Source organism: Panthera onca, chromosome F2 (genome assembly GCF_046562875.1).
Source record: "Panthera onca isolate mPanOnc1 chromosome F2, mPanOnc1 haplotype 2, whole genome shotgun sequence".
NCBI classification, from domain to species: domain Eukaryota; kingdom Metazoa; phylum Chordata; class Mammalia; order Carnivora; family Felidae; genus Panthera; species Panthera onca.
Window position 1 is genome coordinate 18,926,022 of NC_138356.1, and position 22,124 is coordinate 18,948,145.

The window sequence follows — 22,124 nt, forward strand, 5'->3', positions numbered from 1 at the left end:
GGTTTTGATTTGTATTTCCCTGATGAGGAGCGACATTGAGCATCTTTTCATGTGCCTGTTGGCCATCCGGATGTCCTCTTTAGAGAAGTGTCTATTCATGTTTTCTGCCCATTTCTTCACTGGGTTATTTGTTTTTCGGGTGTGGAATTTGGTGAGCTCTTTATAGATTTTGGATATTAGCCCTTTGTCTGATATGTCATTTGCAAATGTGTTTTCCCATTCTGTTGGTTGCCTTTTAGTTTTGTTGGTTGTTTCTTTTGCTGTGCAGAAGCTTTTTACCTTCATAAGGTCCGAGTAGTTCATTTTTGCTTTTAATTCCCTTGCCTTTGGGGATGTGTCAAGTAAGAAATTGCTACAGCTGAGGTCAGAGAGGTCTTTTCCTGCTTTCTCCTCTAGGGTTTTGATGGTTTCCTGTCTCACATTCAGGTCCTTTATCCATTTTGAGTTTATTTTTGTGAATGGTGTAAGAAAGTGGTCTAGTTTCAATCTTCTGCGTGTTGCTGTCCAGTTCTCCCAGCACCATTTGTTAAGGAGACTGTCTTTTTTCCATTGGATGTTCTTTCCTGCTTTGTCAAAGAGGAGTTGGCCATACGTTTGTGGGTCTAGTTCTGGGGTTTCTATTCTATTCCATTGGTCAATGTGTCTGTTTTTGTGCCAATACCATGCTGTCTTGATGATGACAGCTTTGTAGTAGAGGCTAAAGTCTGGGATTGTGATGCCTCCTGCTTTGGTCTTCTTCAAAATTACTTTGGCTATTTGGGGCCTTTTGTGGTTCCATATGAATTTTAGGATTGCTTGTTCTAGTTTCGAGAAGAATGCTGGTGCAATTTTGATTGGGATTGCATTGAATGTGTAGACAGCTTTGGGTAGTATTGACATTTTGACAGTATTTATTCTTCCAGTCCGTGAGCACAGAATGTTTTTCCATTTCTTTATATCTTCTTCAATTTCCTTCATAAGCTTTCTACAGTTTTCAGCATACAGATCTTTTACATCTTTGGTTAGATTTATTCCTAGGTATTTTATGCTTCTTGGTGCAATTGTGCATGGGATCAGTTTCTTTATTTGTCTTTCTGTTGCTTCATTATTAGTGTATAAGAATGCAACTGATTTCTGTACATTGATTTTGTATCCTACGACTTTGCTAAATTCATGTATCAGTTCTAGCAGACTTTTGGTGGAGTCTGTCAGATTTTCCGTGTATAATATCATGTCATCTGCAAAAAGCGAAAGCTTGACTTCATCTTTGCCAATTTTGATGCCTTTGATTTCCTTTTGTTGTCTGCTGATGCTAGAACTTCCAACACTATATTAAACAACAGCGGTGAGAGTGGGCATCCCTGTCGTGTTCCTGATCTCAGGGAAAAAGCTCTCAGTTTTTCCCCATTGAGGATGATGTTAGCTGTGGGCTTTTCATAAATGGCTTTTATGATCTTTAAGTATGTTCCTTCTCAAAGGAATTTTATATGTTAAAGTAGACTTCCAGGATCCTGTGGGGGGTCAGGCTAAGATTCCCTTTGCCCTTAGCAAAGTGTCATCATTGAGGCAGCTGAGCCAGAGGAAGGTCACTCTGCCTATTCCAAGGACTTGTCAATAGGCTGTAGGCAGTAAGGAAGTGTAATATTTCATTTGCTTTTGTTTCCCACATCACTCCTCATTTGCTTACAGTAGTATTGTTTTTTAATGTGCCTGTGCCTTGTCCCAATTATTGAAAATCTTGTATGTTCAAGCCACTTTCTTAAGTCATAATCTCCAAATAGATGTTATGTGAAATACATAAGTGATAATAGTTAGTCACTAACACATCATAGCTACTGCACTTTGTTTGGCACTTTATTAAGTATTTTACATGGATTATCTCATAAAGGCATTAAAAAGGAAACTCTCAAAAAAGTGTTAGTGTCGTATCCTTATTTTAACCTAACCCTTAGCCTAAGGGACTTGCCCAAACCAGTAAGTGGTAGGATGAGGATTCAAACCCAAGTTAAAATGCGTTTTCTTGTTTTGAGTTTAAATGTTGTGTAGACCTTCCTAATCCAGTGTGGTTCACAGACCAGCAGCAGCAGCATCACCTGGAAAGATGAAGAATCCTACCCCCACCCATCTACTGAATCACAGTCTCCATTTTGACAAGATGGGATCTGTATGCATGCAAAAATTTGAAGTCCTAGTTTAGAAAGAAGGTCTATAGTCCCTTTGAAAATGCTTTCTTGATTCAAGTAACTTTTACTATATTCTAACATTAATGGTACTGAGGCAAACTAATAATGTGAAAACATTATTAGAGAAAGAGAAAGATCTTTTGATAAGGACTCCTATTGTTTCTGTTCTCTCAGTGAAACAAACCAGATACAGATTGTTGGAATCATTGGCTTCTTCGCCAAGGGTAAAGGGATGGAAACAATTGAATTTATGTTTGCATTTGACAAATACCTTGAATTATTGTTTCAACACTTTTTTCACAGAAGTCTTTGAATCCTCTCTTAAAGTTTCATGATATCTTTCCATTTATATTATTGGTAGGTATCGTTGGACATTTTTATTGTACTGTTAGTTTCTTCCAACCAGCATAGTTACATAATCCCCTGTACTGATCATACGGGGGTGGTCAACTTAGGGAAAGCTGTGTTCCCTCCACTCCTGGAAGGAACCACTCAGATCATGGACAGTATCAGAAATATTTCAACCACATTGGAGCACCAAGATTGTTATGACACAGTAACTTTCTTATTTACTTAAACTAGGACAAATCTCAGGACATTATCTTGAGCCCTTTATTCCTCATTTAGAGTTAGTTGATTTTTGCTCATCGTCGTTGGTGCCACAGTGAAAGGGTTGGTGAGATGCTCTGATAATTGGTTTCTAGCTATTCTGGGACTCCATTATTTTAAGATAAACCATTATTCTGCCTTTGTCTATTTTTACTATTTCTACCATCCTAGGACTTAACTGTTTTTATCTAACTAAGATTCTGTTTTTGCTAATTTAATATTTGTTGTTAGGTTTCTCAGTGGTTTCTTGCTTCAGATTTTTGTGTTTTTATATCAGCGGATTGATTGTAGGCCAAAAACCTGTAGGAAGACATTCCAGATGAAAATGTTATTATAGCAGACAATGACAAATCTTCTCTATGAGCTATCTGCAGAAGATGGTGTTTGGGAAAATTCAGGGATCCTGTCTGCTGAAATAAATGATTAGTGCATCTCCTTTCTGCTTCTTCCGTATGGCTTTGTGTAGTTTTTCCTCCTCTGAACAAGTATTCGTTCAATGTTTGAGGCAGTTTTAGGAACCCTGACTTTAAGTCATGCATGCTTTTAATAAAAATTATAAAATTGTATATATAATGTTTATATTGGTATAAATAGGCATACATATGGTTGATAGATCAAAATGGATGTGCAAAGACTAGTCATGTTGGAATGGTGAGATTTGGATCATTCAAACATATGTTTTTTAAGTGCTCTTGTTTCAGAAATGTTAACAACAATATTAGATTTATCCATTCTTTAAAGAAATCTTTAAACATTATTCAGAGACACTCAAATTATTTGAAGAGACTCACAAAACCCTTCCTGAATTTGCTGAATGAAAACTGTCCTTGTTCCAGAGGTGATTGACAAGTTTAACACCATGGCCATCATCGACGGGAAGAAGGAGCACGTGAGCCTGACTGTGGATAACGTCCACCTGGAATATGGTGTTGTGTATGAGTATGACAGCACAGCCGGGATAAAGTGCAATGTGGTGGAGAAGATGATTGAGCCCAAAGGTTTCTTTAGCCTCACTGCCAAGGTATGAGTGATCCTGGGAAAACAAGGGATTTTGTTCTAAATAAAGTAACTGGAACTCTCCCCCACCCCCACTTCCCAAAACGTAAACAGCTGTGTATGCTTCAGCTGTCAGCTCATTCAACTTTCTTTTCTGTTTTCCCCCCATTACTCAGTATGCATACAATCTTCTTTTTTTATTGATCTCTTTTGGAGTACAGTGTTATGTTAGATGGGACTCTTGCCCAGGCAAATGTTAGTTGATTTGGCAAAGGCTTCTCTACATTTAGCAAGTTTGCTACATCTGTTGATTCAGTATCATGAATACCTTTCAGATGGTTTTCATGACAGGTGGTGCTTTTTTAAATGTAGATAATCCTCTGAAAAGTATTTGAAGTCATGAAATGTATTATAGGAAATTTCAAATTCTCCAAGTCTCATGTTTATTTCATATAATTTCACAAATCTCAGTGATCCATTTATGAATAGATCTTCAGACATTTATGTGATTCTTAATTGGGAAGGATATCACCCTTAGTCTTTAGGCTAAAGCAAGATAGGGAGTAAGAGAGTTTTCATCCAAATGGATAAAACATGTGGTTAGTGAAAGATGGGCATGTGCTTGCTTTTCATGATTCTTTCACCAGGTGAATAAATAAAATTCCTATTGGATACTCCCCAGGTCTGAGTTTTAGTATTTCATCTGTATTTATTTATTTAAATGTTTATTTATTTTGAGAGAGAGAGAGAGAATGAATACTAAGGTTAGTGCAGAACCTGACATGGGGCTCAATCCCACAAATGTCAGATTGTGACCTGAGCCAAAATCAAGAGTCGGATGCTTAACCAACTGAGCCACCAAGGCACCCCTGCATCTGCTTTTATATCACCTTGTGAGGATTCAGGTATTACAAGTAAGAAATATGACACATAGCTTCACTACTTTTATTTATTCACATGTCACTTCTTGTTTCATTATGTGTGTGTGTGTGTGTGTGTGTGTGTGTAGCTGAGATAGATTTAGCATTAATAGTATGTATTTTTTAAAATTTTAGTGGCAGAAAATAATGTAGAAATCCAAATGCACTGTTTCAAAAATACTTATTTTATGTTTTTTGTTTTATATTCTGAAAGTCAGCTTCCAAAACAATTGCGTTATTCTGATGACATTGTACCACTCTATCTTTCGATATAGCATCTGTATGTTCAAAATGCCACCTCTGCCCAAATATGTTATATTATCAAGGCAATCCATGTAAGTTTGGACCCAGGTTATTATTATTTTATCCATTTTCTAGCTATTTCAAATTTGCGAAGTTACATGGATTATTTTATATATGACAACTGTATAAGTACTGAAAATACTTCTATTTCATATTTGAAGAAAAGAGTATCAAAGAAATTAAGAAATTGAACCAAGATCACACAGCTAATGATAAATTGAGCTCTACTTTCTAGAGTAGTGATTAAACCAAAAACTCACACTCTGTATTCTGCAAGACAGGGAAGTGGAGCTTCCTGTGAGGGAGCTCAAATAAACATAGAATCTATACATTGTCTCGTACAGTATTATGAGAATGTCAGGTAAGGGTGAAATCAACCCTTGCAATCTTTGAACAATCATAAATATGACACATAATTCTCCATTCATTGGAAATTCCCAGTGATCAGTGGTAGGTACACACACAAACACACACAAATGCTGCCTTACAATTGATTCAAATGTTCAAAAGGATTTACTAGTTAAAATATCACATGGACGCTTTTATCTGATGTGTTTATCAGCTGGGTGCTCAGATACCGCAACTGACATTGATTTTACGTTAGTAAGAGAATTTCTTCTCATGTATTCATTTCTTCAGCAAACATTTGTTGTCTGCATTCTCTATACTGGGCTCCCAGTAGAAAGTAAGGATGCCATTCTATAGGTTTTCCTTAGTTTTTGTTGTTCTACTACCAAATTGAGGGGAAAAAAAAGTTCTGAGTAACTGACTAAAATATAGGCAATGTGTTCCCACATCAGAGCATACTGATTTGTCCAGCAGGCAGTCTTTGAAGTCCACTCACTTCCCTCAGGTAACCTTTTAGAGCCAGCAGAAGGCAAAACACGAGGGGCAAACACACAAGTCCCTCACTTCGCGGTGAGAGTTTTACTGAACATAGAAATACCAGGCGGTGAAAAGAAGTGTGCTGGGGAATGTCACTCTGTGTTCTAGACTTGTGAAAATTGTATTTGGCTAATTTTGAAGGTTTTCTTTACTTGTGTGTGTGTGTGTGTATTACTACAGATTCTTGAAGCCCTGGCTAAAAGCGATGATCATTTTGTCCAAAACTGCACCAGCCTTAACTCTTTAAATGAAGTGATTCCTACTGACCTTCATAATAAATTCAGTGCCTTTTGCAGTGAAAAAATTGAGCACATATGTCAGAGAATATCCAGTTATAAAAAGGTAAAACTTCTGTTTCCTTATTTGACATGTATATATTATTTAAATAAATAAATGTCCAATTTAATTCACTTACTGATATTTTCATTACTTATTTGTATACCAGTTTATTGAAATAATAACATATAACATTTTATTTTTTTATTTATGTAATATTTTAGAGTTTAGAGTTTTTAAAATGCCTTTACATCCATTAACCTCATTTGATCTTTGCAAACCTGAAAGCTAGGTCATTATTCCACATTTTCGACATGTAACTGAGGCCTAAAGAATTCAATTACTTGCTAGCAAAAGATAGAGTTGGGATGTAAATCCAGGTCATGTAATTATGAAGTCAATAGTTCTTTTCTTTTTATCTCAACAGAGGGAAGAGAGCTCTCAATCAGAAAGTACACAGAACATAGTCTGTTTGAAATTGACTGATTTGTACATTTATTTGACATATTTATTGAGCACATTTTATATGCCAATAACTGTTCTTGGTGCCAGGAATATGGCAGCAAAGGAGAGAACATCTTCCCTCTCGGGGTATTTATATTTGAGAGGGGTAAGCAGCAAAGAAGTAAATAAAGTTCACCTGCGGCTCCAAAGTGGGGGGGGTGGGGAAAGCAGCCAGGGTGTCAGGGGGAATATGGCCAAGTCATAAGGTTGGAGGCTCAGACAGGGACCAGGAAGAAGCGCTCTGGAAGCTTTTTACCTTTTGGAACTTTGGAAGGAGTTTGGATTTTCTTCGCACATCAACAAGAAGAGTTGGAAGCTTTTAAACGCGTGTGACTTCATCTGATTTAGGTTTTTAAGAAATGGCGCTGCCTCCTCTGTAGGAATGGATTGCTAGGAAGAGATGAGGCATAGATACGAGGAGAAAGCTCTTGGAATAGTCCCAGTGAGTGATGATGATAGGTTGGCCTGTGGTGAAGATGGGGAGACAGAGAAAGTTCGATGGATTTGATATAATTTAGAGATAGAATTAGAAGTTGATGTCCCAAATATATCCTACAGTAAGTTTTTTTTTCTATTTTTGTCAGTAGACTAGCTAATAAAATTATTTCCCTCAAAATGAGGCTGGTTGTTTAAAATTTGGCACAGCCATCCGAGGAAATATTATTTATCTCAGTGTTTCTGAATGTGAGTTAATCTATATGTTTTACACTCCTAATATATTAAGTAAAAGATAAGCCCATGTATGTCCAGATAGGGCTATATGAGAATAGGGAAATGTAGAAATGAATACTTGAACACTGGTTACCTCAGGTAGAGTGGGACAAGGGGAAGAAGGATCACCATATTTTTCTTTAGGACTTCCCTAAATGTTTATCTTGTGAAGTTGAATATGGGTTGCTATTTTGATTTTTTATAAATCCATTCACATGAAGAAAAATGATATTCAAGATTACCGCTTAATTGTCACATCTGTTAATTCTCTTTCCATGATTGTTGAGCTCAGTTCGCCTATTTGATTTCAGGAAAGATTCCATGAATGCTTTCTTGTTGCTGAAGAGCAGAAGATTCTTTTTATTTCTCCTTTCTCTCTAAGATAGGACAGTGTTTGAGGTAAAATTTAAAAGGTCGAAACAAATGCAAATTAGCATTCCCTTTTGAACACATTTTGAAAAGAGAATCATTCTCTTTCAGAAATGGATCTGTATAAAGTATGATAGACATTGAGACAGATTCTAGTTGTCAAACTTGTCAGTGTTTGGGGGTCATTTCTTTTTCTGTTTTCTTTTTTTTATTTTCTTCCTACTTCTCTCCATTCATACAAAAAAACAAAAGCAGTAGAAATATCTTAAAAAATATACATGAAAAAAGTAAACTATGTGAGTAAAAACAAAACATCAGGATGAGGATATATTAGATAGGGTATTGATTCAGCTGCTGTAAGAAGGACCAAGATAACATGGGCTTAAAATTGAAAGTTGATTTTTCACTCACATTGAAGGTTCAACGGGCTGGGAGTCCAGTGGGGACTGGATTGACAATCTTCTAGGGCTGCTTCTATAGTTTTGCTGTCTCCCCTAAGACATTGCCCTCTTCCACAAGGTCAAGGTTGGCTGATCAGCACTATGTCTAAGTTATAGCCCCTCAGGACAGAAAAGAAGTGGAGAGCAAAGAGTTTCCTGTTGAGGCCACGACCTGGAAGTTGTACACATCACTCCTGTTCGCATGCAATTAGTCATTTAGTGAAAGCAGACTGAGAAATATTGTCTCAAACTGGACATCCATGTGCCCAAATAAAACTCAGAGAATTTTATTAATAAAAGAAGAAAGAGAGAATGGATATTGACAGAAAATTAGCAGATACATTTATAGGTAAAGTTATATTACAATAAATGGTATAGACCACCAAAAAGGTGATAAGGTCAGCAAGTGCTAAAGCTAGTTAGTTGCTAAAGTGGAATATTATATTTCACCTGCAGTTTCCTGATAACCAAAAAATAAATAAATAAATAAATACAGTCTATCACATATTTATCAGCATCCCTATAATTTATACATGTTTCTTAAGAGAGGCAAAGCTTTTCTTAGACTAAGTTCTAAAAGAAATCTCTCACGCTGAATTTCAAAGAGGCGACACCAGGAAATGTCAGGGCAGTATCTGTAAACATATCCCTGAAAAAGAAGCGGCAGTTTGTTTTATGTGCAGATATTTTTCATACACTCTTTATTGAAAACCAATGGCATGCGTCAAAAACTCAGCTTCACAAAAGCAAATTTATTGCAGGTTGGGGCGGGAAGAACAGGTAAACGTTTACTAAATGCATACCTGTTATGTAGACAGTAATTGCTTAAGGATGGCTCCCCTCCCACACCTAAAATCTATATGGAAGACGGATCAAAATACATGAAGTAAGTAATAATAATACTGACTACTTAACCTATTAGGAGGTGCCACGATGACTGGGTGAATGTGTTGGCACCCCATACCCTCTTCTCTATGATGGTGCTCCCTGGAGTTACGCAGCACACATCAGTTTATAGCAATCTGCTGTCATATCAGGCATTGCATAGATATTTTACAGTTTGCATATGTTGTATAATTTTATCCACACAGTGACTTGAGACACATTATCTATTTCATTGATAAGTGGCTGAGGCTCAGAGTGGTCAACTTGCCCAAAGGCATGCAACTGAACACAGCTGTGGAATTTGAACCTTGCTTCCTTTTATTATAAATCTGTTTTTTGTTTGTTTACCTGCAATTTGACACTGTACTACACAGTATATATATTGTTCAAATTCCACTGCTAAATTTCACTACACAGCTAAATAGTATGGGTCTGATTACTACAGCAGTGGCAGTTCAGTAAAGGAGAAATCTTTGTGGATTGAATAGTCAGCAGATGTTAGCTGCTGTAAGTTGGAAAGATTTCTCAGAGTGAAGAGGAGTAGAGGTGGCACTCAAGTAAAGAGAGATATTGTAAGTGAAGGCCACGATGTAGAAATGAGATTGATTTTATTGATGAAGAATTGGCATGTTGCCTACACTAGAAAGGATTGGAGTTAGATACCATTAAAAGGAAAACTGACAAAATCTGAGTTTTCCAGTGATATTTTAGAGTGGCATAAGAATCAGATTTGTTTGTAAGAAGTACGAGTTGATGGTGACTTGGTCTCATGTAGAAGCTTTGGGGATAGAGAGAAAAGGATCAATCCAAACGATACATAGCAGGTAAAATATATATAGCTCTATGATGGGTTGGTTATGGTGGATGAAGAAGGTGTTACACCTTGGTTTTTAACAAAAATATGATTTGTGATAAACTGGAGAGTGTTATGTTGGGAGTAGGATTAGAAGCATAAAAGGAACAGGTTTTTCCCAAAATGTTGGGGATTCTCAAAAACATGAACCTGCCGAGTAAAAAATTTCTTACACTTTCTCAGAAGTAACTGACAGCCCAGAAAGCTTTTAAAGCAGAGATGGACAGGCTAATGGGCAGTGATTTTAGATGATAAAAATAATATCACTGAATTGTGGGAAGTTCTTCTATGTACATTATTGTTGTTTGAGCCTCGAAATAGCTGTATGTACTGAAGAATCCTACCATCTGCTTCTTTCTCCAGGAGATTAAGAATTTGCTTAAGGTCACTTAGCTGGAAGTGGCAGACTAGGTCCAGTCCTATAGAATGCTGTCTCATTTATTTTTCTTTTTAATTTTAGAAGTAAAGAGAAAATTATATTCAACTAGAATTTAAACACCTTCAAAGGTATCCTTTTCAGCATCCCTTATTGACCATAAACACATTTAGAATAATTGACTGCCTTTCTCACTAGATAGACAAGCAAGGTTAGCATGAAAATATTTCAAGAATATTTTTAATTTGAACAAAATTTAGATACCTAACACAATAATAGCCTTTCTAGGTTACATAAGGTTAGCTCCATTTATGTATCAAATCCATGTCAACAGAAACTATAGCATTTGTGAATGTATATTTTTAATTTTCATGTATTTACTTTGAAGCTATTTTTAGTAGCATATTTTTCTTCCAGATGAAGGCTTCAAACACCCCTCTTTTTTTGTAAAATAAAATGTATCCATAGAAACTAAAATTTCAAAGAGGCTGGCTTTCCTTTATTTTGACTATTAAAGTTTTAGGTTTTAAAAATAGAAACAAGTTGATTTCTGCAGTTTCTATAGCCAGGCTTCCCCAATCATAATTGATTTTCTGCCCAGCTGTACAGGCCACAGATGTTTTTTAGCACACGTATGAGACAAGTTTCAGACCTTACTGGAGAGTGAATCCTAAGCAGGCATTTAATCTCCTTGGGGCAGGATGTGTGGGTGATCCAGACATAAAACTATGCACTGTTTGGAGAAACATTCTTATCCTAAATTGTCCTTGGGACCCTTTTTAATTCTAGATTCATTCTCTGTTGTAGAGTAATTCCATAATTGGGTTTATTCTGTGTATTAGGGATGTTTCCTCCATATAAATATTTAATGAGCTTTCAAGAGATAGTTCCTGTTTACACAAAAATATTGCATGTAGGAATCCAAAGTCTTACTTTAAATATTCCAAGTGCCTTTAGTTATTAATGCCACAAAATCCTCAAACTGAATTGATACATGGGTCTGGAAAATTTGTGGTAAAAGCTTCCTGATGTCCCCTTCCTCTGATACAGAATTTTTATAACTATGCCAATAGAGTTTTACACTTAATTGAAATGGGAGATTATCTTCAAAATAGTAGCCTACCTTTCTATGTTTTTTCACTTTTTGTCAAGTGAGTATAATTGGATTTTAATGTATTGTCATGGTTAATAATTCGTGAATTAACTACCAGTGCATTAGAAACCTGAAGTTCCACTTCCAAGAATTACTTATTCTTATCAATATACAAATACACTTTAATATCATCTAGATTTAAAAAGTCAATATTTCCCTTGACCCCCAGACTTTTCTCTACCTACCGTTTCATTTCTTGAACTCTATCCTGTAAAACAACTACCTATACTTGCTGTATATACCTGTTGTCTCACTCGCTTGACATTCTCAACACACTCAAGATGGGCTCAAGTACCCTCCATGTAACTCAAGTGGCTCTTTTTTTTTTTTTTTTAAGAAAGAGAGAGCCCCCAAGGGGGAGAGACGCTGAGGGAGAGAAAAAGAGAGAGAGAGAGAGAGAGAGAGAGAGAGAGAATTTCAAGCAGGCTCCATGCCCAGTATGGAGCCTGACACAGGGCTTGATTCCACGATCCTAGGACCATGACCTGAGCCTAAATCAAGAGTCAGATGCTCGGGGCGCCTGGGTGGCGCAGTCGGTTAAGCGTCCGACTTCAGCCAGGTCACGATCTCGCGGTCCGTGAGTTCGAGCCCCGCGTCAGGCTCTGGGCTGATGGCTCGGAGCCTGGAGCCTGTTTCCGATTCTGTGTCTCCCTCTCTCTCTGCCCCTCCCCCGTTCATGCTCTGTCTCTCTCTGTCCCAAAAATAAATAAAAAAAAAAAAAAAAAAAAAAAAAAAGAGTCAGATGCTCAACTGACTGAGCCACCCAGGCACCCCTGAAATGGCTTTTTAAGGTCATTGATGATGATTTGATTTTGCCAAAGTTCATTTACTGTCATCATCTTATTCCTTGTTTTAGTAGCATCAATGCAGTTGACTGTGTATCTGGTTTTGTCTTTTCTGGGTGGCTCAGTCACAGTGAGTGTCCCACGTTTGTTCATCCTTTTTTCTCTGATCTCTTCATGCTGCAGAATTTGGGATTTGCTCCCCGACTCTCTCTCTCTCTGCTCTCCATCCCCCAGTGATCACATTCAGTCTTGCCGTCTGACCTCTCCATTTGAGTCTAACAGATACCTCAGACTTCACATGTCCAGAATACAGTCCTGGTCCTGCCCTTCCAGTTTGTCATATTTGCTGTTTTCTCCACCTCAGAATGAGACCCATCCTCCCGCATTGCTCAGTCTTAAAACCTCGCATACATTCTTTACTCCTCGTTCTCAAATACCATTCTCTGGGCTGTACCTTCACCACATGCAGCCTTTTCTCACCGCTGTGATTGCTGACAGCCTAGGGTGAGCCAATGTTGACTCTCCCAAGAGTGGTCTTCCTGCTTCCACCCTTGCCCACTGACGGTGTGTTTGTTCTGAGGGGCTGTGGATCTCAATCACAGTAAGAACTAAATCTTTCCAAAGGCCTGTGAGCTCCTGTTTGAGCTGCGCCCTCCTTCTACCCATGATCTCCCCATTCCTGTCTGTCACCTTTCCCTTCCCCTTTCACTGTGTGCTCTGACCACACCAGTCTTCCTGACATGGAACACACTTTCCTTGGGGCTTCTGCATTGAATTTTCACCCTGCCAGGCAGCCTTCTCTTCCTAATACCCACATTCCTAACTCTTCCTTCCTTCAAGATTTTGCTTAAATGCCAGATTCTCACTGAGGCCTGCCCTGACCACCCAGATTACAATTGGCAGGGCATTCTTCACCTCACCTCTGAAATTCCCAACCCTCTTTCCCAGCTCCATTTTGTTTTCAGCTATACTTATCATGTTCTAGCATGGTGTAATTGACTTGTTATGTTTATTGTTGGCCTCTCCCTTCACTAGAACATAACCTCCCAGAAGGCAGAAATCTGTTTCATTCACTGATGTTTCCCAACTTGCCTAGAATGGAGCCTGATTTAGAAAATCCTCGATGTGTAATTGTTGGATGGATGAATAAAGGTGGGGATAAGTGGGCTACGCTATCCATGAGAGGCCTAAAATGCTGTCCATGCCAGCTCACCTTCCCCTAAACCCTGTATATTTCTTTATTGCAAAATTGCAATTTTTGTTTATGGAAAATAGTGCTTTTTTTAATCTTTCTTTGTGTGCTTCTCCAAAGCAGATTAACGAGTTCAGTGTTCTTTTTGATGTTTCCAGACAAGACGCCAGGTTCATGTTGGCAGGGCCACTTACCACCGTGTGGCCAGGCTAGAACACATTCCCGTGCGTGTTCTACAGTCACAGGAACTGTGCCTTGCTCACTTTAGGTGTGTTACAGGAAGGTGTCACAATTAAATATTAGGGCATGCCCTCTAGGAGTACATTTTTGATGTATTTAGCACATTTCTAGGACCCATGACTGTGGAGTGCCTCCTGCACCTCCCCCTTTCCTAGGGACACCCTTGGATGGAAGACAGCACTGCTTTCATAAGCCTCTTTCTTCTCTGAGAGAGGCAAGCAAAGACGTTTCCTCTCTGACACTCTTTGAAAGAGTTCCAGCCATTTGGGCATGGTTGCACACCCCTCCTGAGTGTATGGGGAGAAGAAACAGACTGTGTCCACGGGCGTTTGTACTGCGGTGCATGTTGGAAAGTTATAGGAAACTGGTTGCACTAGAAAGGCAGCATTCCCCCTTGTCTACCTGATCGCTCTAGTAACACCACAGCCCATCGCTCTGTTCACTTCCTTCCTAGCACTTACCAAATTTCTAATTGTCCTGGCTATCATATTTATTATATAATTGTTATAGACGCATATAGTTGTACATATATTTATACATGTACATTACATATACTTGTAATAATATGTTACATATAAGAATATTATATTATTTTCACCTGTGTCCCCTACTAGACCATGAACTCCATGAGGGCAAGGGCTGTGTCTTCAGCATTTAGTGCGAGTCTGGAATAGATGCTTCTCTTTATATTTTTCAATAAGTAGGTAAAAGGTTAAAGTGAAAGAAGGCAAAAGAAGCATATCTATCTATTATGGTCGATGCTGTGCCACGATAAAATTGATTTCTGTGCCTTTGTGTGTACCGTGGGGCCTTATCCCGCGACTGCAACAGAAAAGACCTTCTCACTACAAGTTTGCGTCTTTCCCAATTTGAGGTCTTTCCCAGATGAGTCTTCAGGTCACAGTTTTTTATTATTAAAGTGAAGGGATAGAACATTAATTCTCTAAATTACTTCCACTCTTTTAGTGGTTAGGATATTATCACTATACCATTATTATCAAGTTTGTTACTAATTTTGTTGGCAGTTTTCTGCATTTCAGTCCACTTCCATTTTAATTGCTACTGTGTGCTTATACTTTGCTGAGCTACATAGCTTCAGACATGTGATTTGAAAGCACAGTTTAATATGTAGATAAAATAGTTCATATTCTGATGATGAGCTTGTAAGTTGTGATTTTTGGTATTATGTCTTTATTTTTTAATTTAACCTAGAAAAGTTGCATGGTAACCAGTGTTAGTCTTAATTTTTAATCTTTCAGTGCCCAAATTACTACTCACTGGTAGTATAAATAAATAGGATCTGCTTATTGTTTTCAAGCAAGAAGAGAGCACAGAGATTATTTTATCCATATTCTTTATTTTACTAGGAATGGTAAAAGGACAGTGACTTGCCCACCATCACATAAGTTATAAATAACCTAAGTGTAACTAAAACATACGTAGCCGGTGGCTCTCCGTCCTTTGATTTTGAAAGTATAATCCAGTTCAAGTCCATGAGGTGCACAAGACAGACATAGGTATAACCCTCATAGAATTTACCACCCACTGAGATAGAGATAAGAAGATTATTCATAATTGTAAGGAGGGTTACAATGTGCTATAACCTAGCCAAGGAAGTTGGACCTAGATGAAGGCTCATGGTAGGCCTGCTGATTTCATAGAACTTGAAAATGCATAGAAGTAAGTTTGGCAATGAAGGAAGAAGAACACTCTGGGCACAGTACTCCGAACAGTCTGTACAAAGACCTAGAATGAGTAGATGGTATGTAAGAAGGCCTGGGTGAAGGCAACAAGGAGCCCAGGGAGCAAGGGGAGAAGAGCTTGAGATGATAACCTAGGTGCAGATCAGACTTTGGGTGGCTGTATAGACCATGGCAAGAATTAGATGGATTTGAATTACAAGGTTCGAAGTTGTGGAGTGGCAGTTCTTGGAAGTCATGCAGATCCCTTGAGTGCCACTTTATTCAGTGGCATAAAAGCAGAGTCCACACCAGTCTTCAGGCTGATCCTGACCCAGGTGCTCAGCAGTTCTTAGCAGGAGATATGGGAAGTATAGTTGTTTCTGCCTGTTGTCCCGACCTTCTGGGTCAACACCACCACACCTGCTGTCTCACCTGTTCTGAGACTCAGGTTTGGACTGGCTTTCTGACAATGTTTGGAATAATCCACTCTTCACCTGACAGCTGTCCTCTTCTGCCGCTTTGCCTCACTTTAAATATTGTGTTCCTATCTGCATATCCTTGGATTCCAATATGATTTCTCTGTCGGATTCTCAGCTGCTAGCAGTCTGTGGATCTGACTCCTAGTAAGTGGGATTGGTCACTTAAAATTTATTTCTTTTAGGGGCACCTGGGTGGCTCAGTCAGTGAAGCATCTGACTCTTGGTTTCAGCTCAGGTCATGATCTCACAGTTTCATGAGTTGGAGCCCCACATTGGGCTCTGTGTTGATGGTGTGGAGCCTGCTTGGGATTCTCTCTCTGCCCCTTCCCTGCTCACACTGTCTCTGTCTCTCTCTAAATAAATAAATAAACTTAAAAAAAAAGTCTCTTAGCATCTAACTTGTAATCAGAGTTTCAAAAGAATCCTATGCATTTGTTGCCAATATTGCTTTGCTTTATTATGAATGTGCGGGTTTTAAAATAATGACTTCGTTTCCAACAACGTAAAATTTGTTTCACTAATTCCACTTGACATGATTTAATTTTTTAATATTTTGTTACATATGATGGAAGTGAAGTGTTTGAGTTGTTGCTGTGTGTTCAACTGCTTTTTATTTATTCTTTAATTTACAGTTTTCACGGGTACTGAAGAATAGAGCCTGGCCCACCTTTAAACAGGCCAAATCTAAAATTTCCCCATTACACAGCAGTGATTTCTGCCCTACCAACTGCCATGTCAACATAATGGAAGTTTCCTATCCCAAAACATCAACCTCTCTGGGGAGTGCCTTTGGTGTTCAGCTGGATAGTAGGAAGCATAATTCTCTTGATAAAGAAAATAAATCTGAGCAAGGTATGTTAGCTTTTGAGATTTTCTTAAATCATGAAAAGTACTTTAGGCAATTATTAACTATTCCAGATCCCTGAAATATGATAGATTCCTCTGTGTGCAAACAAGTCTGAATTTTATAAAGACAGGAATCCTCTCTATTTTCATTTGGATAATTATACATAAGCATTTATCAAATGAAAATGGAGTTATTCATTTTTATTATTTTTTCTCTAAGAAGAGTGGTTGTTCTTGCCTTCCTCACATGTATGATAGACACAGCTTATCCTGCTGTGAAAACGACGAGTCTGAAGTGGCCCCATAACTGTGAGAAAAATACAGGAGGAGCTGCTTCAGCCCAGGGCCACTCCACACCGTCACACTAGGGTATGAGATGGAATCATATTTTAATCACAACTCCCAGAAGCTTTAATTCCTGAATTAAATTCAGCATCGGATTGGCATTTTATTTTATGTTAGCTTGGGTGTCTAGAATGAATTGCATTGGATCGTTACTGTAAGTCAAAGGTCATAAATATTGTTCTGGAATAATGTTAACTCCTCAGGGAAACTGAGCCCTATGGTGTACATTCAACACACAATCACAACAATGGCAGCCCCTTCAGGTCTGTCTCTGGGACAGCAGGATGGACATGGGCTCCGATATTTGTTAAAAGAGGAAGACCTAGAAACTCAAGATATTTATCAGAAACTGTTGGGCAAACTTCAGACTGCACTGAAAGAGGTGGAGATGTGTGTTTGTCAAATTGATGAGTAAGTATTTTATTTACTGTACTTTTAACTGTGCCTAATAAAATAGCTATAGAAAATGTGACTTTTTTGAACATCCATCATTCTCTTTCATTTTTAGAAATGTACGAGTGTGTGTGTGTATGTGTGTATGTGTAAATCACATAGATCCTCTTTATTCCAATACCTTAAAAATGATATAACATGATAAATATATAGATATATATTTTAAGGAAGCATTTAATACCAGAGAAGAGATGAACAAAATCCTGTCTTCTAGAAGACACTAAATAAATCTCAATGTGCAAATAGTAAATTGAAAAATAATGATTGAAAGAGTACCAACTCGGTATAGGGATCTCCTTGTATGCTTTATGGAACAGAACACGGTATTTGATATATATGCACTCAATAGATGTGTATGGAAAAATATAAAATATAACATCTTTAACATGCCTGTTAAATAAGTAAATGCAAAATTATGTATCCATAGGACCAATGACCAGCAACCTTTTTTTTTTTTCCTTCTGATTGAATTAATGGTTTACTAAGCACTAACTCAAATAGCTATGCCGGTCATTTGGAAATTTTTACCAAGAAACAGAGAAACAGAGAAACAGAGGTAGTTAATTAAAACTTTTCCAGGGGTGCTTGGGTGGCTCAATCGGTTAAGTGTCCAACTTCAGCTCAGGTCATGATCTTGCAGTTCATGAGTTCCAGCCCTGTGTCAGACTCTGTGCTGATAGCTAAGAGACTGGAGCCTGCTTTGGATTCTCTGTTTCCCTCTCTCTTTGCCCCTCCCTCCCTCTTTGCCCCTCCCTCCCTCACACTCTGTCTCTCTCTCAAAAAATAAATACACATTAAAAAAGTTAAAAAAAAAACTTTTTCAAAGAGGTCAACTCCGATTCTTATTTTAAAATTTGATGGTTGGACAATTGCCTCAACTCTGTGGGATGGTCTCGCTGTGTGATGATGCTTCACAGGTAGTCAAGACAACTCTGTATGGTCAAAACAACATGGGCTTTGTGATAGCTTGGTTAGTCATGTGTTAAACAGGATGAAGAATAATAACACATTACAAGTTTGTGATGAAAATTATAAAAATTAATACAAAAAGTCATCAGGCAGTGCTTAACATCATACTTGCTCATCTTTCAAGGAGTTGAAATTGCTGAGTATATCTGAAGTTAGTAGAATTCTGAAAATGGTATAGACACATTATCCCCTTCTTATTGTACTCTCTTTATTAGGTTATAGATTAAGATTGCTATTGGGTGTGTATTGTTTAATCTACACACACATTATCCCACACTTCCTTGGATAATTCAGTTTTGACATAAAATATTTAGAACTTATTCTAAGCCTTTTTTTTGGTCATTGGACATTATACTAATACAATCTTAATTGACATGATCTCTTATATCTTTGAAATTTAGAGATAAGGATCACCATATGAGATGTATCATATTTCTAAGGTTATCTTTAGATAGTTACTATTTACTATGCCATTTACTATGTATGCCATACATACCAATGGCAGGAGTATTGATGTGCCTACGCGGACACTACCTTGGAGACGAGGCCTCTAATGCATTGACTACTCAGCACTTACTGGCAGTTGTCCGGACTTCATCTGTCTTTGTTAATTTACTGACTTTTTTTTTTTAACTTTAGCTAATGTAGATACATTTTTAAGAAAGTGGTTAGAGCCAAAGGGCTCCCTTTACCTGGCTTAAAATGCTTTATATTTAAAGCACTCATTGAAGAAAGAAGTTAGGCTATTTTTATTAGCCAAAACTACTTAAAATAATTACTTATTTTTACTGTTTTTCTTAAGATTTTCCCACTCTAAAACCCTTTACCTTACTGTGCGTGTTTATTAGGAAAATGACATGAAATGAGTAAGTGATTTGAGAAACTTCCTTGGTCTTCTCTGTGTGCACCATATAATTTAATTCTAAATATAAATATGTTCCATGTAATTCAATGTGCAGCATAATCATTTTAAAACAGTGCAGTTGTCCAACTGCCTGGAATCCCTGTTGCCCCATTCAGAGATACTGCAGTGCAGTCGAGCTTGACAAATTATTTGAAAAGCTAGTTACCCAACAATTTTCTCACCATGTAGTAATTATTCTTGGTCAGACAGAGATGCCTCTGCAGAGTGGAGAAGCAGATCTCTGATACTTTGCCAAGTTTTAAGAGGAATTGCCTCATAACACCTCATTGCTGGCCTTTCTGGAAATCATTCATTCCTGTGAAAGGGCTTGGTACTGAGCTTGTCTGCTTCCCCTGCCACTTGGGAACCCTTCTAGAAATAAAATTTTCTTCAACGCATAGACATCCCAGTAAATGTTTGTACTTCAGTCAGATCCAGAGATGGAACTAGAGACATATTTGTTGTCTATAAACATGAAATAAGGTAACGTTATGAACTTATTCAAAATTCTGTGATTCCTGTCTCATTGAAGCTAAATACTTTGGCCATTGCATGGGCTATTTTCTGACTAATGACACGTAGGTATGAGACCTAAGTAAAGGATAATCTGCGGATAATCCAAACCATCGTCGGGACTTTAAGATGCAGGGTTTGTGTATTCTGTCAGGGAAGGAATGAATAAAGAGTACTGAGGGCTAGTGAAGATAGGAAAGCTGAGAACAGACTGCATTTTACAGGTGCAAATGCCCCAGACTGAATGATCAACAAATGGCATTGTGGGACCCTTAATGAGCTGGGCCTGCAGGTAGGCATGGTAGGGCCGACAGTGGAATTATCTTTGAGGTTTTCCCAAGGATTTTGCTCTTAAATGTATGAAAAGAGGGCATAGCTTCATGAGCTCTAACGTGTATTGTAGGGGCTTAGGTGCCAGGCACAGTTGTATTAGTATACACACTGTTTGATTTTATTCCCACAGTCCCTCTGTAATGTGGGTTATGAAACACAGGGACATATCACATTAAATCTCTAACTTCAGTATGTTTCCAAAACTGAATTCTAGATTTCCTGGTACTAAACCTACTTTGACTCCTTCTACATGAGAGTCTTCCCTCTTCTCAGTCAGGTATTCCCCACGTCTGCAGGTCTGCAAGCCAGAATCTGGGTCTTACCTTTGATTCTTCTCTTTCCTCCCGCTTCGCCTGTAGTACCTTGTCAAGTTCAGTCAGTTATACCTCAGAATGTATCCGCTCCATCACCTTAGACTGGGGTCACCATTGTCTCCTCACTAGCGTCCACTGTGGGAGTTTCCAGCTATGTCCCTCTCATGCATTCTTCGTTCAGCAGATGCCAGAAGGATCTATAAACGTAAATCATGCCAGTTCCTTGCTTAAAACCATTTAATTGCATTGCAATGCCATTAACATAATATCAACTACATCACTGTGGCCTGTGTAGCCCTCCACAGCCTGCCCCTGTCAGCCTGTCCAAACCCATTTCCCCGAGTTCCAGCTGCTCTAGCCTTTTTCTGATCCTGGAACATGACAAACCTCTGCCTGGTTAGCACTGCTCCTGAGGTCTGCAGCTAGCCTTCTAGGCATTCAGGTGTCAGGCTAAAGGCCGATCTGTGGAGATCAGCTTCCCCAGGATAAAGTAGATACTCCTGTATCCCAGTCACATATGTCATTCTTCCAGATATCTGCCTTTCTACACAACTGGTTTTTTTTTTTCTGATGCTAACAAAACTCTAAAGCCCCACGGACTTAAAGCGAGAGGCTTTCTCTCCATGCTCATCTGGGTCACAGGGTTTCCACTCCACGTTGACCTCACTCAGAGTTCAGACTGACAGAGCCCCCATCAGTAGGAGTGACTCTGATTGTCACACCAGCAAGAGGGAATGAGGTAGGCTGCACACTGGTTTAAAGACCGGCACCTAAAAGGGACTCCTGGCACCTCCACTTACACCATACTGGTGGAAACAAGTTACGTGGTCGTTCTTACCATCATAGGGTAGGGGAGGCCACCCAGTCATGTGTCCAGGAGGACTGGGATGTGGTGATCAACACTAATGACCCCCTTCCTCCCTCCAGCATGTATAAATGATATGCAGGGAGGGGATGTGCTTCTTAATTTGCACAGTATATGTATATAAGAGTGTGTCTTACTCACCCCATCTCTAAAATGAGGATCATCATCATCATAGTAATACCTACTTCATAAAGGAGTTTTAGGATTGAATGAATTTAATACCTATTAAGTTCTTAGCATGGTGACTGGCATAAGAGCTCAACAAATGTTAGGTCTGATGAAAATGATACAGATGATGATATTTAAGTCTCAGTTTAACAGAAAAACACACAGGTTGATGCCAGATAGTATATACAAAAATCTTTATTCATCAAGGGTGTGAGAAGGAGATTGGCCTGCTTGAGACTTTAACTTAGAATTAATGGACCTGTACTAGGTAGCTTAATATCGTATATGAGCAAAAGCAAACTATTTCCATATGCACAAATATTAAAGCTTTATGCATTATTAGTTTAAGGATCTAGAAATTTTATGCAAAGACGTGGTGTCAGAAACACAGGTTTTCTGTCATTTGTTTGTTAGCCTAACATTTGTTCCCACAGGGTCAGTGCAGGCATCATTGCAGCTGTTTAAAATGAAGAGCAAATATGTGGATATAATTCATATGACTTTGAAAAAAAATGAGTATGCTCAGCCCCATGACTTTTAATTTAAAAGATACATAAAGCACAGAGTACTCCTTGCAAAATGAGAACTCCTGCA

At 38.3% G+C, this 22,124-nt stretch overlaps 1 protein-coding gene across 5 annotated transcripts in view; it reads left to right on the forward strand.

Annotated features, from left to right (window-relative positions):
* The window catches only part of PREX2 (phosphatidylinositol-3,4,5-trisphosphate dependent Rac exchange factor 2), a 295,426-nt gene that overhangs the window by 158,791 nt on the left and 114,511 nt on the right, over positions 1 to 22,124 (forward strand). For all 5 annotated transcript variants that reach the window (XR_013553558.2, XR_013553556.2, XR_013553557.2 and 2 more), the window contains 4 exons: positions 3,608 to 3,792; positions 6,056 to 6,217; positions 16,453 to 16,672; positions 17,215 to 17,422. Coding sequence is in view for 2 of the 5 variants with exons in the window: in XM_078441822.2 (XP_078297948.2) it covers positions 3,608 to 3,792; positions 6,056 to 6,217; positions 16,453 to 16,672; positions 17,215 to 17,422 (775 nt within the window). In the remaining 3 variants the exon portion in view is untranslated. The remainder of the gene's footprint in view (positions 1 to 3,607; positions 3,793 to 6,055; positions 6,218 to 16,452; positions 16,673 to 17,214; positions 17,423 to 22,124) is intronic.